The 18,751-nt window shown below is 47.4% G+C and overlaps 1 protein-coding gene across 4 annotated transcripts in view; it reads right to left on the bottom strand.

Annotated features, from left to right (window-relative positions):
• Positions 1–5,299: 5,299 nt before the first annotated feature.
• LOC147886165 (P-loop containing nucleoside triphosphate hydrolases superfamily protein) overlaps positions 5,300–18,751 on the bottom strand; it is a 132,774-nt gene continuing 119,322 nt past the window's right edge. Inside the window, exons 22-27 of one of the 4 annotated variants that reach the window (XM_087395448.1) lie at positions 9,910–9,988; positions 7,065–7,190; positions 6,580–6,693; positions 6,321–6,434; positions 6,086–6,159; positions 5,300–5,766 (exon numbers count right to left, since the gene is read on the bottom strand). In XM_087395448.1, coding sequence (XP_087251574.1) covers positions 5,607–5,766; positions 6,086–6,159; positions 6,321–6,434; positions 6,580–6,693; positions 7,065–7,190; positions 9,910–9,988 — 667 coding nt within the window. In that variant the 3' untranslated portion in view covers positions 5,300–5,606. Of the gene's footprint in view, positions 5,892–6,085; positions 6,160–6,320; positions 6,435–6,579; positions 6,694–7,064; positions 7,191–9,909; positions 9,989–18,751 lie in introns of all 4 variants that reach the window. The other 3 variants (XM_087395449.1, XM_087395450.1, XR_015543304.1) reach the window with 3 other exon arrangements.

Below are 18,751 nucleotides of genomic sequence, written 5' to 3'. Positions count from 1 at the left end.
AATGCGTGTCCTCTCTCTGTCAACCAGGCCACCATCCCTTAGGTGTACTCTCTCTGAAGACTCTGCATACGTGTCATGATTCTGAGGGCTCCCATCCAAATCCTAGCTGCGCTACGATAACTCCAGAGGTAGTGCGGGATAGTCTCTAAAACACCATCGGAGCAATAATGGCACAACCCTTGCACTCGCATATGCTCCAACCACGGTCTGATGGGCAAGCCTCCGTGGGCGGCCAGCCAAAAGAGGTATGATATCTTCCTCAGCCACAAACTGGACCACAACCGCGTCCAAAACCTGGAGCAAGCATCCCGAGGCACTCTCTGGGTTACCCAATGCCTCTCCCTTGAGGGAGTCCATCTGGAGCCTCCTGCCAATCCGTGTGGTATAGGAAAACAAGGGCACCTCATCCACCTACTTGGCTAGGCCGCCCCTAGAGGGCCAAAACCACTCTCCTGGATCCCATTGGACCTCCCTCAAGGGTCTACCCTCCCACAGCCAGAGACGCCATCTAGGGACATCCTGCTCTGAGATACTGGGAGGGTCAATGTGCCACTCCTTCCCCAAATGTCCCACCACTCTGATCATCTGCCAGTGAATCCCATCAAGACTCCTATCCATCTCGGGGTCTCTCAGTGAGTGGTTGAAGTAGGCCTCCAGGTCCTATACGGAAGAAGCCGAGGTGTGCGCTGCCTTGCTGCATCAACATCCGCAAGGAAACACTAGTACGGGAAAATTGCCCCAACCATCTGCTCTCTCTCCATACGCGAAGCACTTCCCATTAGGACTCAGGAATGGCTAGGTCAATCTCGCACATCCGCTGCCCTGCCCCTCACAGATGCGCTAGGGCATCAAGCCTCGCCTCTACCCCCATGGGTAATCTCCTCCAATGGCCAAAGGACCTTGTTAGACCACTGTCCCACTTTGCCCAACCAATGTGAGCCGGCTGTCCGAGCATACGCCCCTCCTGATGCTGGAGTCATCCTCTCCATCTGAAAGAGCTGGTTGTAAAAACCCGTGGTCAGGTCTAGAATCTCCTACGGGTCAGTATGCATGATGCCCTACAAATACCAGAGATGCTGCAGCTGTGTGCTTGCCGATCGGGACCCAGTGGTATGAAAGAACTGCTTCGTCATTCTATCCCCCTGCTGCACCCACCGGACCCGGGAGGAGTGGTAGGAGAACTCAGTCCGTCAAATTTCTATTTCTTGAAGCTCAAGGCGAGCGCTCTCGAACCTGTCGCTAAGCCACTAAGAACTTGAGTCTTGCTCCCTGAGCCGCTCGATGGAGGCGAGGTCTCTCCTCAAAGCCCACTCACACTCCTGAAGGTCCTCCGCCTAAGGGCGTGAGCCTGCAACTCCTCACTGCTCCTCTGAATCGCATCGGCCACCTATGCAACCCAGCCCCTGCATGGTGTCATCTCTAACTGCTCCCAAATCTCTGCAATGACCTGCTGGATCTCCTCGTCCTGTAAGAGGTCCTCTGGAATGCAGACCCCCTTCTAGGGGAGACCTCGACGAGGCTGATCCAAGTGAAGTACTACTGGAGAGTGGTTTGACATTGTGGTACCTGCCAGAATCCCGGTAGAGACGCCTCTGTGTAGTGCCCAGTCTCCAACATAAAAACGGTCTACTCTCTCAAGCAATCCATCGTGTCTCCTCTGTTCAAAGGAGAAGAGGAGGCTGCCAGGTGTTCTACTGAAACCTGGCTCTCTCCAAGGGTCTCTACCACTGATCATGAAAATAAACTACTCCCAGGTGCTACGCTTTGCTGCTGGCATCTCAGAGAAAGAGGCGTTGCCTTGCTTGTCCTCCCCGAACACCAAGTTGAAGTCACCTCCAACAATCCAGGAGTCTACATCCGGAAGACACTCTAACAGCCTCCTTCAAAAGGCCGAGCGGTGCTGTCTGCATGCTAGGGCATACACGTTCAGGATCCCAATCCTGGACTGTCTCGTTCGAAATCCCATCCAAACTGCCCGTCCTGGAATGAGCTCGCCCTGACCGTAGACCTCTAGAGCCAAAGTCTGTGAGACTGAGATGCAGATCCCTCCGCTCCGTCCTACTGCGAGGGACCACTCCTTTGGACCTCTCCCTGGGAGAAGGTGGTGACGTTTGATGTCTAAGGCTGAAAACATGTGCTCTTGAATCAAAAGGATGTCCACTGCCCGCCCTACTACTGCCCTCTGCAACTCCTGCCGAAGTATAAGGTACTGTGGCTGGCTACCATAGTCACAAGAAACGTTTCATCTGTTTTATTGTTTCATCGTTTCAACAAGTTTCGTTTCGTCTTTTCGTATGAAATGGATAGGTTTCGAATTGATACTTAATATATACCCTTATATGGACAAAAAGATATGTTATATTTAAGTTAGAGTGAACAAGGAGAAATATATGTCAAGATACTAAAAGGAAATTCAAAACATAAACACCTTGGATTCAAGAAAAAACCCGACAAAAATGTTTATTTTGATTTGGGCGAAGCAAAGGTTTCATTGAGAGCAACTCGTCCTACAAACACGATCGTGGAGCCCGTGCACGTTCCAACTCATTATGATCCAACTCATGACGGGGGTGTCAAGAACAAGGCTCTCCTATGAGTGGGTGCCTGTTCCTGAAAAACTGCCTTGTGTGACTTTATCGAGGGTTTGGAGGGCGAATACTCAGTGTCTGTGTGACGTACTAGGATAGATACCGACTCAATACCGATCTTCCATGCCCACTTCATCATGAAGGAGACTTCCACCCCGAACAGCTCCGCACACTTCTAGAGGGACCAGAAGTATGCCTCCAGCAGCAATCTGATAACTCCTACCGCCAAACCACACACCCACTCCTCACGCATGAAGCTCAGTTGAAAGTTCACCTCTGCGCCATGGGCGTGCCAAAGGTCCAATCCCTATGGCCCCATCCACTCGTCCATCATGCATGAAATCTGATCTCCCATAATAGTGTCGAACACCTCTGGGAACCACTTCTCCAACCCTATGAAGGCAAACTGGAATCTCTAAACAGAGTGTGTCTGCAATCCCACTGCATTGATCAAACCCCTCTTCCGGGACTGTAGGACTCATGCTAGTAGAGGATATGAAACTCCAAATAGTTCCAGGATCCTAACCTCCAGAAGTCCCGCGGTAAGGGACGCCCAGGCTAGAGGTTGGGAGTTGCTCATCAGAAGGACGAGCCCCGTCCCTCAGGATCCCTTCCTGAACGGACCGGCTACTGCAATGACCAAGCAGAAGGGGACGTCATCTTTCCCTTGCCTGTTGACAGGGGTGTCAAGGCGGAAGAACCTGCTGTAGAGATGGAGAGGGGGGCGACGAGGAGGGGGGATAGGGATGCAGGGGACAGAGGGAGGGGAGCCGGTGGTGAGAGTAATCATAGAAGGGAACCCTGGAGGGGAGGGGAGGTGCAAAGGAAGAGGGGGAGGGGCCTGGAGGGGGAGGAGGAGGGATAAGGACGACCGCAGGTCCCCCCTACTGATCAAGCTCGTCGAGGCTCTTGATCACCTCCTCTGCAACCATTGTCGGACTAGCGTCCGCGGCTTTCACCATAGCCGCATCTTGAGCTCCTGGGACTCGCTGCTGCTGCAAAGAGAAGTGCGGAGGCTGAACCTCCGAAATGGGAGGATCATCTAGATGGGCGGTGGCCCCTGCCGCCGCTAGGCGAGGTGGCTCCTGCTGTTCCTCCTCCGAGGTCTCTCGATCAACCCTGTCCCTCTCTGTGATTGGCTCTCTGCTTGCGACGCTTGCGGGCGTGTTTGATTGGTTTCTTTTTCCTTTAAACCTGGGTCCGACCCCTTCTGAGGAGGTAACCCAAGGGATCTCAGAATCCTGTTGCTCTTGCCTGAGAGGTCGCTGAACTCAGGTCTGCTGACTCTACCTGCTTTGCAGGGGGGGAAGCACTCAGCCATGGCCACAAGGACAATCTCTGGCTAGGTAACCCATTAGTCTGCAATGAAGACAATGGCTTGGTGACCCAGAAATCTCCACTTGTTGGCGAAGTGTACCCCCTTCAAGAGTCTCTAGAAGAATCAACTTAGGGAGGGACTCTAGACTCTCAACCACCAGTCTGACCCTGGGGACCCCGTCATCTGCTACCACCGCTGTGGCCAAATGTGACAGAGACTCAAGCACTGTGCCAAATGCCTAACCAATGGAGGGGAGGGTGGCTATGTACTCCTTTGGGAGCCCTGGGAAGCGAAGCGTAACCGGGAAGCAAGAAACATGGTGTCGTGTCCATGTCCTTCACTGTAAAGCCATGGTACCAAGGAAAGAGGTACACTAGATGCGGGCCAAGGAGGATGGGACTCTGCTCCACCAAAGTCAAGGCTGTATCGGGGGAGCTCAGCTAGATGAGAAAAACGCCTCTCCCATAGATGGTGATCTCCTGAATGTGGTCATCCTCTAGTGCCAAGCTCGCCTGGATTCACTCTCGCACCTGTCGCCTTGTGGATGTGAGGCCCACAATTTTGCCCACAATCGTCCTAAAGGGACTGAACTGCTTGCTGAACTTTGTTGTTTGTCGGCTGGAGAAAGGACCTTAACGGCTGTGGGATTCGAGGGTGCTGTCACAGAGCCCCTCTGGCAAGACCAAAGGTCGCCGCCAAGGTCTTCTTCCTTTAGACAAACACGAATGCTCCTGCTGCTCGTGAAGAAAGGAGGGAAAAGGGGGAGGTGGGGTCACTTTGTCAAGCAGGGGTATGATCTTTTCTTTACTTGGGTTCCCTATTGGGTATATGGACTCTATGGAAGGACCAATTCCATAGGGTCTTTGGTGATCCGTCCCTTGCCATGTATCACTTCTTACAGACATCTTTACAGCAAACGTTCTTTGACTTTTGGCACGCTCTAGATCTCAACTATCCTGCTTTCTTGTGATATGATGAGATCTTGTGATGTTGTAGCTGCATGTCCCCTCCTTGGGACTGCTCTTTGTAATATAAAAACAAATAGATTTTACCCCGCCAAAAAAAAGTGTTTTGTGTGTGTGTGTGTGAGAGAGAGAGAGAGAGAGAGAGTTGCAACCCATAGCAAAGAACATGTCAGGTAACATTAAATGAATCTTGAGAACCACATTTTGCCTCAAAATTGGACTCCTATAGGTCTTTTGTGGGATTTTTCAAAGCACAGGACACAAAATCAGAACAGGGCTACACTAGTGTATTCTTGTCTGCAAACAAAATTCCCAACAGGAAAAACATGTGGAACCTACTTTCTAGCAGCCAAGATCAGGAAATCAAAGGGTCTCAATCAAATTCAAATTTATATTTGAATGACTCACAAGAAGCAGGCAGAGGAGAATGGAATTTTTGATAAAGATGGGGAAAGCTAACAGCTTTAAAAATACATTTAATGATTGCGGGGTCTTTTTCTCATCTGTAAATCTACATCAGGCTATCCTGCTCGGTGTAATGACCTGAGCAGCACTTGTACATTGAATGATCCAAAATCGAACACATCTTTGTACTTCCTATTTTCCAAGCTGAACCTGGAAATTTGTCATCCCCACAGAGCAGTTTTTGGGGAGGACATAACCTGCAATCTAGTAGACATGGTACTTTTGTAACCCATGACTCTTATGTTTTGTAGTACGCTCTGCATGGTTGGTTCAGCGGATGCTCTTGCCCACTCCTGCTTGCACGGGGCCATCTCTTATGGGCAGCTTGTGTTTTTCGTTTGTGTCGGATTCCTCTTGCTGGATGATCCACTTGTGTCTGTATCTTTCTTTTGCATACACCTTATTCCTGAACTTGCTCTTGAATAAGCCACTGCCATTGACAGAAGAAGCAGTACACGCAAAAGCCCATCAGTGCTAGGTCGTGGATCCCTAGAGCCTGCTGAGACTGTAATCACAGCCTTGATAGATAAAATTCGATTCCCTCACTGCAGCACCCTAAGAAACAAACATGAAATGGAAGAGGTGTTATCAAGGGGGTTTGCAATCTCTCTGGGCTAAAAGACATGTTTGCTTGCGTGAATGTTTGAGATGAAAAACAATGTATACGGATGTACCCGATTTCAAAGAGAGCCATTTAACAGAATTCTTTACATAAGAAGAAACCAAGGACAAAATTCTTAGAAGATTACTATGAATGAGAGCGGCGTTTCCGCTGATAAAGAACATATCCAATGAAAGCAGACATAAAGAAAGTCCATAGAACCTACAACAAAACAAAAGATATGCATCAGGCGAACTTATAAGGTGCAGGCGATAGCATGCTTATTTCTTTATGGAAGAAGAACAAAGGTGGACAAGAAACAACCAAACTCAATGCACAGCTTACCCTTTCATTAAACAATATGGAAGATGATAAAATCATACCGTATTAATCATATGCCATCTTTCAAGCCTCCTTACTCGCATCTGTAGTTCTTCCAGTAAATACTCCATTGGGACTGTTGGACTCGCTATATCTTCAGACCCAGAGCTTCCTGCCTTTAATTGAGAGGGAGGAACAGAGAGAGAGAGAGAGAGAGAGAGAGAGAGAGAGAGAGAGAGAGCTTATTGTATAAACAAAACATTGCAGCTTATATGAGTTCACAATCTTTTAAAGTCTTTCTCATACCAGAAAGGTATATACCTGAGACTGTACGAAATCAACCCACTGTCTTAATCTTGCTGCCTCTGGATCATGCAAACCAACAAAGCCCTCAACACGTGCAAATTTATTGCCCAGAACAATCTCAATGTAAGGCTGGTAATAAAATATGTCAGAAAGAGCATTGTCAGCCAGAGCTTGGAAAAGATTGCATGATCTATTCAAATCAAATTTACACTAAATATGGCCTGGTTGATGAAAGTAACAAGAAATTTCCTGAATATGCAAAATATATGTTTGACTCTGGGAAAATAGTCCTCATTATGATTTTCCTGCTATGTACACATAATGATCTTCAAATTGAAAAACCAAAGCTTTTTAACAGAGGCCTAGGCTGCTATCTATATGTGATGATACATATTATCCAAACCGATTCTTTTCATTCATTGTCTTTGACATTATGGATGCTCTGCAGTGCATAATAGACAAAACCTTCATGGGTAGCTTTTCTCCTATGTAAGGCATACCATGGTTGTGTAAGTTCCTTCCAGATTAAGATCCAATCCTGCAGCAGCTACAGCCTCCTTGTTTGACCCTTTTATCTGTATGAATGGAGAATCAATGTTCTTCAAATAGTCCACCTCTATGAGAAGCTGCAATTCACAATTTGAAGATGAACCCACATTCAGAAAACGAAATTTCTCACAAACAATCCATGCCCTACAACATTAAGCTCAATTCATTACCCATGCCTCACAAGAATGTTAGAAAGATGGTGTGAGTGAGAGAGAGATAGGCTAGGGAGTGAAGAAGTGGTACACAAATGTAAAATCCATGAAGGCTTCATTCATTCACCATCACTAAATGAGACAAGTGAAGTACAAGCCTTGTAGGCTACACACTCACACACTTGCACCAAGTGCATATGGGATAAGTCCCATAGTGACACGTGGCACTCACACATGACTAACACAATGACTAAGTACTAGATCTCCTAGTACTACACACCAACACATCACATCAACACACTCTTTGGCTATGATACTCCAACACCCCCCTTCAGAGCAAAGAGTATGAGACCCAACACGCAAAGAGTAGACCGATCCCCCTTCCACCGCAATACTGCAAACAGCAAGTCCAACTATCCAACACCTCTAGTGTGATAGTGACTTCTCAGTCAGCTTGCGACCGGTAAGGGCAAACCATCACTCATCACCCCCCTTACTCTGAACTGTAAAAGACAATACATTCATTTATGGGGGACAACCCAAGGAAGAGTACCTCTTATTGACTCCAAATACATTCATTTATGAGGGACAACTCAAGGCTGCGAATCTTTATTGACTCAGCATAGAAACACATAGAGCTAAGCATCATCTACCACCTCAGAGAGGAATAGATCATGCAACATAGCAAATGAAGCTTCCTGCTCAGGTTCAGTAGATGTTGAGCTTGGCCAGGGTCTCCTTCGCTGAAGTAGTGAGGTCAAGTTGATGAAGTAATCTGTTGACCAACCTCACACCAATAAGCGATAGGGCTTTGTTGATCATCACTAGCTAAAAGTGGTGCTGATGAGTCTTCACCACGAAAATGAGGCTCCATAGTGTCAAACTGAGGTAGCAAAGGCAGCAAGTTGAAATGGATGACAAAGGCAGCAAGTTGAAATGGATGACCAGCCAATAAAGGGGTCTAGGGCTCTGAAATGGATCAGCAGCTTGAGAACGGTGTCAATAAACATGTCCAGCTGCTGGTGGATGACCTTGGAGGTTCCAAAACGCAAACCCTAATGGAAAGCAGCAAGAATACTCCTCGAAATAGAGAACCGAGTGAACCCAAGTCAAATAACAGCAAGTAGATACCATGAAGTGCAATAATGAAGCAATAGAAGAGCAATTGTGGGCAAGATGAGTGCTCAAGGTGCTGGAGCAGGTCCGAAATCCTCAAGAAGGTAGCTGGAAAGGCGCCAAATGCAATGATATATCTCGAAATGTGTGAAGCACTTCAGCAAACTAGCTCTAAGCTATACCAAGATGACGTAGTAGAGGTATAGGTGGACCAAAATGCACCAGCAGGTCACCAGTCCAAAAAACGGCTGTTCTACATGAGCTAGAGGCTAGGAACAGCCCTGAAAATGGCTCTGTTGAAGGCAGTTTTGCAACAGCAACCCTAGAATGACTCGAGAATGCAATAACAGCTCTAAAGCAGATCGAAAGAGCCTCCAAAAGTCACGAAAATCTGCAATAAATGCTCACAGATGGTCGACTTCTGCTGCAGCAGCCTGCAAACCCTAGAATCGGCGTTGAAAAGCTCCAGGACAGCTTCAAAGATCTACACTGTAGGCGTGCCTGCTGACTAGCAAGCTAAGAGGAAGAAGACGCACCGACCAACTATCTGAGAGGCTATCAATGGCCTAGGCACTGCTCCAAGAGACCCCAAATGGTGGCGGCTTGTTGAGGAGATCCTAGACGGGCAGGAATGAACGCAAAGGGTTGCAAGGATAGGCGGCTATGGAGGCAGCAATGAAGGCGGCTGTATAAAAACCCTAATCGGGTAGGAGGCAGCTGAAAGGAGGCAGAAATGAGCAAAACTAAGGCAGCTGCAATAGGGAGGAGCTTGAGCAGACTTAGGGTTAGGGTTAGGGCAGAGATGACGTGGCAGCTATGGCAGGGTTGACCTGCTTTGATACCATGTTAGAAACATGGTGTGCGTGAGAGAGAGAGACATAAGCTAGGGAGTGAAGAAGTGGTACACAAATGTAGAATCCATGAAGGCTTTCATTCATTCATCATCAATAAATGAGACCGGTACAAGCCTTATAGGCTACACAATCACACACTTGCACCAAGTGCATATGGGATAAGTCCCATAGTGACACGTGGCACTCACACAATGACTAGTACTAGATCTCCTAGTACTACACACCAACACATCACATAACACACTCTTTGGCTATGATATCTCCAACAAACAACAACTTAGAAATGCATACTGTTATTGATGTGGCTCCATGGGTCGAATGTCTGATGTGATAGGATTATCAACTTGGCTTAAATAGAAAAAAGATATCAGGTCCCAAATCAATAGATTTGAGATTTGCTTGACTTGAGACACAGAAGCATTTATTTGTTAAATCCATGTTATTGATTTGAACCATGTTTACCCTTTGTATGTGATAAAGCCATTGAAGAAATCGAGGAAGTGTGAACAAATTAAACATGAGACAACACTAGCTACCATAACAATTTTCCAGCACGATGGTCAATTTAAAACTCATATAAGAACATGAGCATTCAGCTTTATACAGGCTGTATATTGGAACATTGAACACTGAATACATGGAGCGTTACCCTTACTGAGTTATTAAATTTTTACCAAATGTGGGGAGAAAAAAGGGACCTTCTCGTCATGATAAATCGTTGCCGTAGCCTCTAGATATGCCACAGCTTGATACCTGAAATCCATCCATAAACAGAGCAACATTCACTGAATGGGGTTTGGAATTTTAATCTTATCAAGCTTCCTTGGTGTTTTAATATTTTGACAAATGGGAAGGCAATAAACAGTTGTAACACATATAAGGAGCATAAAGACCAATAGACCTGCTGTGCAAACAGTTCGCAATGGTGCGAAAATATCGGGCCCAATAAGATGGTAATAGTAAAAACCATGTAAGAAAGATTGTGCTAATTGTTCTTTGTAAATGCTTAGATCACCGGCAGGATAAGGAGCATAAACAGTTGTAACACATATAAGGAGCATAAAGACCAATAGACCTGCTGTGCAAACAGTTCGCAATGGTGCGAAAATATCGGGCCCAATAAGATGGTAATAGTAAAAACCATGTTAGAAAGATTGTGCTGGTTGTTTTTTGTAAATGCTTAGATCACCGGCAGGATAAGTCATAATTTTCCTGACATTTCTGTAAGAGTGTGTGCCTAGCGTGAAAAGGGAAAAGTTTTGCTAAACCAGATACGTCATATAAGGAAGACTATGAAGGACAATGATGAAACGAAAAGATAGATCAAAAGGAATTGCATATTCAAAAGGCTCATAGAATATCTTACCAAAGTTCAAATAATTTAGAACCTGGAAAGGGACATTATTTTCTCTATCAGCATGCACTTCAGTATAGTAATGGAAAACCCCATGACTGTGGCTTCAGTCCGAAGGGATGACGGAGTTGCAAAAGATCTTGTCGCTCTCCCCTCTGAGATCATGCTAGTGACAAGGATCTCCCCTTTCAACAAGAGAATCGTGGTTGCTGCTCTACCAAATCAATGCCTACATTGTGAGGAAATGGTCCGCTTGGCCAAGGCCTACTTATGATGCATTGCAGGGAAGGGCGATAAGTGGTTTAGAAAAAGGAAGGCGTGTAGACCGTATCTTCAGACAAATTTCATTAAAGCTCCCAATAGGCCTTGGTGGACATTCCTCCCTCACAACAATACCTACCTCTAAATACCTCTTCTAACCCTCCACATCCCAAACCCCCCCCCCCCCCCTTTTCTAACCCTCCACATTCCCCCCTCACAACAATACCTACCTCTAAATACCTCTTCTAACCCTCTACATCCTAACCCCCCCTCCCCCCCCCCCCCCCCCCCCCGCCCCCCCTCCTCTTCCTTCTTTTCTAATCCTCCTTGCCAACCAATGAGCCCCTGGTGCTTAATCCTCTGAACCTCTCACCTCCAATCTGCTTCTCAGCACACTCCCAAGTCCCCTCTCTACTCTCCCCTCAGCTTCATTTGAGTCATCCCATTCTGCCCCAAAGAGGATCCATGGCTTGCATCCCACTCAAAAAGTTGTCACCTACACAATCCTCCTCAAAAGAGGGCTTGGTACAATGGCCCCCACGTCTTTGTCTTCTTTGTAGAGTACGGATTCAAAGCCCTGCCAATGTTAGGAACTTTGGGTCTAGAGGACACCCCCACTTCTTGGAGGTTACAGTAATCTTTCTCCACTCTAGGAAACGAACTGCCACCAGATATGTCCTTTATGCCCAGGCCCACCACCTGCCACCTGTCCACTACACAGAATGTACAAGCTGCACTCTGTCGGCTCCACAACCAGAAAGCACAGGATCACGAGGGCCTATGGACTAAGCATTTTGCACATGGGCAGGAGGTCTTAGCCCCGGTTCTTGCATAGATGTTCAACCATGCGGCATGCCAGCACTACCACTCTCGTACCGATACACAAAGCAGGAGACCTCATGGACATTGGGAACTATCGCACCCTCATGATAGGCCACACTTGCCAAGATCTATGGTTCGGTACTAGAAAGAGAGATCAGCAGTCATACAGAGGCATGAGAGCAGCAGGCACTAGGGCAGGCATGATTCAAGAGGCAGCACTCTACTTTAGATCACATCTTCACCCTGAGAGCCATCATTGAGGAGGCGATATCCAGACACCAAAAAGTTTACACATGCTTCTTAGACATTCGGAAGGCCTTCGACACTGTCCCACGATCCCGCATGATCCGGAGACTACAGGAGATGCGAATCCCAGAGACGCTCGTCATGAGCCTAGATGAGACAGTCAGAGGTAGAGTCCGTGCCCCAGGTGGTTGCTCGGATTGGGTCGAAAGCACAATTGGGGTGAAGCAAGGTTGCCCCCTCTCATCAACTCTCTTCAGACTTTATATCGATGAGCTCACATCCTTCATAGATCGCCTAGGGGGCGAGGGATCATTACTGGGCGACCTTATGATACAGATATTGCTATATGCTGATGACATAGTCCTTATATCATCTTCAGTGGAAGGGTTGCAGAGACATCTGGAGGCCTTATAGGTGTTCTGTAGAGAGAGAGAGACCTGACAGCCAACCTTGGGACCAAGGTTATGGTCTTCAGCAGTGCTCCGCCAACTTAGCTTCACCCATCACGGCGAGCCAGTGGAGATAGTGCAGTCCTACACCTATCTGAGAGCAGTTTTCACATGACCCATCTTCACGATGACCCATGCTGCCCAGGCACGACTCACACCGGGGCGTAGTACTTTGGCTTGACTAGAGAGGCAATGCTTCCAGGCGCACTTCCAGGATCCACTGACAAAGGGCTGACTTTTTGATACGCTAGTGCGATCGACTCCCATGTATGTTGCACCCTTCTGGGGATGCGATCTCTCGAGGACAGACTAGGGAAATTTTGAGAGGTTATAGGTGATTATGGGGTCCAAGATGATCCGGTGCAAGCCCTCAGTCCCACATGAGATAGTGCCAGCAGAGTTTGCCATGGCACGCCTTCATGTTGATGCCATCTTTCAGACAGTGCCTTTCATCCATAGAGTTTGGGACTTACCTCACTGAAGACTTCCGAGGTTGGCCCTTGAGTCATCCAGATGACTAGCAAAGGACGGTGCTGACACATGATATGCACGCATATCCACATGGCTTGCCAGACACATAACCAAATGGACAGGCTCCCCCCCTTCAGTATAGCATGGACGTACCTCATGAGTCGATCCATCGAGATGAGATCAACCGTCTCATATGGTTAGATCTCCTCTAGCTCCATACATCGCGGATTTTATTTTTTATTTTTTATTTTTTTTTGGGGGGGGAGGGAACCAGGAGCTCCCCACCAAGGCCCAATTCTACCGCGACCACTTCTTGAGAGTATCTGAGGAGGGATTCATCATCAGACCTTAGTATCTTGAGGATAGAGAAGTCTCACATGCACTGAGGATTGCCATTGGACAGATGCGGGTTTCGTCCCATCAGCTGAGGATTGAAGCACGGAGAGCCGCAGGTATACCTAGAGAGCAGGGGATCTGCACACTATGTATGCTGGGGCGTGGTTGAGACAGAGGAGCACTTTCTTTGTGTTTGCTCAGCCTACTATGAGATCCAGGGGTGCTACCACTGTCTCTATCTTGAGGGGAGTGGCTTTGGTCCGCTATCATGACTAATCCATTTGTATGACCAGGTTTGCATTGGGCTTTATTTGATGGAGATGTGCTGGCACCGCAAGACACTACAGCAACAAATCAGAGAGTAGCAAGAGGGTGGTAGTCCGCAGGACATAGAGGTTGACTGGGCATAGGAACACGTCACAGACTTCTACACATTTGAGTCAGCCTCAAGGCACAGTGGTGTGGAGGAGGAGCCAGCTGACACGAGATCAGTAGAGAGCCAAAACGGTGCCATCAGGAGAACGACGTAGGGACCACGCATGAGACATACAATACCCAAAGCACATTCTATTGAGGTCCGACCTCTCACAGCGTTCCGCGGGGGGACCGACAGAGACGAGGGATCACTCTGGACTTAGTCCAGAGAGTTCAGAGATTGAGGAGACCACGTCTCTCGCCACAGCGTGAGACAGCCCGATAGACATGGATACGAGAAATCTTCGTGGCTCACCAAAGAACCATCACTATGCCGGGCTTCGCCTTCTGAGTCCCAGTTTCCGAGATTAACTTGTACTTGATAGATTGGTTTGATTCAGTTGATTTAGGTGACATTTGCTTGACTATTGATTATGATTTTGCTAGCATAGATTAGTACTCAACAAGGGCCCTAGCGCACCCTTTGCTCCAGCACCTTGAGGCTTGTATGAGTTTTCCTTTTTTGTGCACTCTATCCCATGGGCCCGTGAGGCCTTCCGCGGACGTTAATACATCTCTCTCCCTCCCTCCCCCTCCTCCCCTCTCTCTCTCTCTCTTCTAGACATCATGAGCGTCAACCATACTATGAGGTTCATTTTGACCACCAGTTCGATGATATTTATAGCCAGCACCTGAGTAGTCTTCTCCGTCCGCACCTTCTCGATGCCCTACCCTCCACACAGGATCGGTGGGACCTTGTACATACCTCCATCATCTCGGCAGCCCACAAGTCCTTCCCCGTCACTTGCCACACATCCGGTCCTCCACCAGTCGGTCTTGTGCCTTGTAATGGATGGTATGATGAGGAGTGTAAAGAACTCCGCATGAAGCTTCGCCTTGAGACACAGGAGAAGTCTCCCCTCCTCATTGAGACCAAGAAGAGTTACAAGCGTTTGGTGCGACGCAAAAAGCGCCAATTTCTAGCCCCGAATGAGGAGGAGCTGAGAAGTTTACTTTTCAGCTGTGATTCCAAGGAATTCTGGAAGAAATTCCTTCGCTTGAAATCTCAAACTCCTCTTACAGACCCGCAGGTTTGGCTTGCCTATACTTCCACTTTATATGATATTCCAGACCAGCCACAGATCGACTTATCCCATGTGCCTAGACCCATCTCCTCTACCTTATTCTCATCCAGTAGTGTCCGAGCAGCAGCTCATCGTTTGAAGACTGGGAGAGCTAAGGACCATGATGGATTGCAAGTGGAGTATGTAATCCATGGGATTGATGTCTTAGCTACAGTCCTCTCCCGTCTTTTTAACGAGTCCATTTGTACAGGTCTTCCACCTAGTTGGCTAGAAAATACTATAGTACCCATACACAAGTCGGGGGATCCTTTGGAGGCGTCGAACTACAGGACCATTATGATTGGCCATGTCATGGCCAAGATTTATGCGACCATTCTAGAAGGACATATAAATGACCATGCCGAGGCGACAGGCATGAGAGCTAGAGGGCAGGCAGGATTTCGTGCAGAGCACTCGACTCTAGATCATATCTTCACGCTCAGGGCTTTGATTGAGGAGGCGAAGTCACATAAGCAACGGCTCTATTGTTGCTCCGTGGACTTCAGAAAGGCATTTGACACTGTGCCGCGTTTCAGACTCTTCCAGCGACTTCGTGACTTGGGATTCAGTGGGGAGATTCAATGGGCGATCATGGCCTTGTATGAGAGAGTCACAGGTAGAGTCAGGACACGGGCGAGGCTGTCGGGGGAAGTACGCAGTACGATAGGGGTGAAGCAGGGGTGTCCTTTGTCTCCGACACTCTTTGGTCTCTATATCGATGAGTTAGAGATGTACATACAGACGATGGGTGGTACAGGTTCTTTACTGGCAGGATCCACGATACCGATTCTCCTCAATGCAGATGACGTGGTTCTTATTTCTTCCTCCCAGCAGGGTTTACAGGCACATCTCCATGCACTCCACAGCTTTTGTCAGGACAGAGGGTTGTCTGTAAACCTTGGGAAGACCAAAGTCATGGTCTTCAACACGTCATACCAGGTTTATAGGAGAGGCGAGTTCTCTTTCACATTTGATGGGCAGGAGGTGGAGCTAGTCAGGGAGTATACATATTTGGGTGTCACATTTAGAGGTCCAGTCTTCACCATGACGCATGCAGCACGAGATAGGATCAATAGAGGGTATGCCACCTTGGCTCTTCTCGAGAGGCAGTGTGCACAGTCACATTTTCAGCATCCCGACACGAAGTCCTTACTTTTCGATACGTTGGTGAGACCTGCAGCCATGTATGCTAGCCCCTTCTGGGCAGGAGATCTCAGTGCTGCAGATTGGAGACGAGTAGAGAGGTTACAGATCATCATGTTCTCCAGATTGATCAGAGCGAAGCCCACGGTACCGCATCAGATTACGTTCGCAGAGTTCGGAGCTACACCCCTAGCGCTAGATGCAGCATTTCAGTCAGTTACATACTTGCATAGGATCAGGGCGCTCGGAGACTCAGCAGCAGGCAGAGCACGATTACCGTGGCTAGCACTGACATCCTCGCAGATGTTAGTAGAAAGAGGTCATACTTTTTGTTGGTACCACACACTCTCCACATGGCTCACCTCGCTGGGCTTGGATATGGATAGGCTGCCACCATTTCGATACAGCATAGATGCCCCTCGCCTCCCTCTCACTCGACATGAGCTCAGTCAGGTTATCAGGGCAGATTTGTTGCAGCTACACACGTTTCGCACTTGAGTTCATCCCACGGAGCTTCCTACGAAGATGGCCACATATCGTGACCATTTTCTCAGGATCTCAAAGGATGGCTTCATCATATCCCCAGGATATATCGGCGTTCATATGTCGCACTCACTCAGGATTGCCTTGGGCCAGCTCAGGGTATCTTCCCACAGATTAGACGTTGAGGCCGGCAGGATGCATCGTACAGCTACCGGACATAGACCCAGGCGAGAGACTAGGATATGCTCTTGTTGCACTATGGGGGAGGTGGAGACTGAGGAGCACTTTGTTTGCAGATGCCCTTTATATTATGAGATCCGTGGCAGATTTCACTGTTTATTTGGGCACGGATTTGGACCTCTCTCTCAGATTATGGAGTATGAGGATCAGTATTGCTTAGCGTTGTTCATCAGGGAGATCACCAGATACAGAGAGAGATTCCTCAGAGAGCACCGTCGCATCCCTGCCAGAGACCTGGTTATTCATGAGGAGCAGGACGAGGCGCAGGACCATGAGCACAGAGATAGCCCATCTTGCCAGAGAGCACCGATGGTTCCACCCCGAGGATGTACATATGACATGATCCGGCAGCACCGCAGGATGATCTTACACAGAGGCCGTACCCGTCGCTTTATTTCTAGACGACGGAGGATGATGGCAGATTTTCGGAGGAGATTGCTCCATGGAGACTTGGCACCGCCAGCAGCCCACTTGACACTTGCCCAAATCTTCACACTCATGGCAGGAGGCATGGTCGATGGCCATGACTTCCATCATTTCTTTGGATCACAGACCCCTTAGGGAAGACGATGTTCCTCATATTTCATATTTTACATTTTGTATCTAGGCATTTTTGGTACTCTATTTCATTTCATTTTGTATCTAGGATTTTTGTAGCCATTTTTGGCATCTTAGCTGTATTACGATGAGGCCACCCAGTTGGCGCATCGTTGATGATGTATTTTCCTTTCGGATGATTTTGTGTCCCATAGGCCATGTATGGCCTTCCGTGGACCTTTAATAAAATTTCTTTCTTTCTTTCTTTCTCTATATATATATATATATTCTCTCTCTCTCTCTATATATATATATATGTATATGTATATGTATATGTATATGTATATGTATATATATATATATATATATATGTCTATATATATGTATGTGTATATATATGTGTGTGTGTGAAACAGAGGCTTTTCTTTTGGAAATGTATAGTGGGAGCTTTTTCCATTCGGGTGAAATTGGAAGCACGCCGTATTGCTTCCTCTTCCTGCCCCCGTTGCTCTCATCATCGTGAGACAGTTCCCCATTTGTTATGGTCTTGCCCGCACTCTCGGATATTGATCACTCATGTTTCTCATTTGCTGCGGCTTCGGTTTCCCTCTCTCAGATTCGGGAAACTCTTCTAGATGTTTGGATGCTTCTCATCTCAGATGTCTCCATTCCTCCTTTACTTTCATTGGGCTCGTTTTTGGGTACTATGGACTATTTGGACATAGAGATGGCATTTTAGGATGGGACAACAGTTCCCTCAGGCATATGCTTTTTTCAGAATGTCCCTCAAGCAATCTTTATATGATAGTTATGCTGTGAGGGATTTGGATGCTACTAGCCTTGAAGTGTTTTCTCACTAGCATACAAGTCCATGGCTGTTGTTGGCGGAAAAAAGTATGCAGCACAGTCGCCTTCCTTGCAAGTACATGATATCTTATATTGAGGACATTAAGTCCACCATGCATCCTAGGAGAGCACACCATTTCCATCTTCATCAGTCTCAATGCTTTCACAACAGTTTTTGTCCTCCATAACATCTCCATAGCTTGAGACATAAAGGCTGAAATATCCCTGGAGGACCAATGTAGCAAAGGCATATAGAACTGGACATAGGACATTACAATGGACTATACTATTCTGAGCCTGACATGAAGAGGCCAAGTAGAAATCTTCCAGTATTCCAATTTATGTTGAAGTCTTTGGAAGATCCATTTTAGCTGCTCCTTTCTGGTGATATGCCATCCTATGGGATATCCCAAATGCGTGACTACATCTTTGGAATGCACCACCTGACCTGGCCAAAGAATAGAATGCCAGTCACATTATTTCAGGGGAAGTAATTTAGATTTGTCAAAATTGACATGCAATCCCGCTGCCAAACCATACAATGAAAGAGTGGTCATAAGCATGTGAACTTCCCGGGGAGAATTCTGTGGCATAAAGAAGGAATCATCAGCATATGCTTGTGCCAAAAAAGATGCAGCCCCATGGATTTTAAGACCAGTCATCTGTCCTGTGTTTGTAAGATGATCAAGATACATTAAAAGGGGATGGGTCGCAATGGCATAGAAGAGAGCACTAAGAGGGCAGCCCTGTCTAACTGATCGACCCAATGTCCATGACCGAGACAGATGAC

This window comes from Dipteris shenzhenensis, chromosome 24, assembly GCF_047967505.1.
Source record: "Dipteris shenzhenensis isolate YYH24624 ecotype China chromosome 24, Dip_SZ_1.0, whole genome shotgun sequence".
NCBI classification, from domain to species: Eukaryota; Viridiplantae; Streptophyta; class Polypodiopsida; order Gleicheniales; family Dipteridaceae; genus Dipteris; species Dipteris shenzhenensis.
Note: the sequence above shows the minus strand (reverse complement) of the source record. Positions and strands in the feature narration are given on the sequence as shown.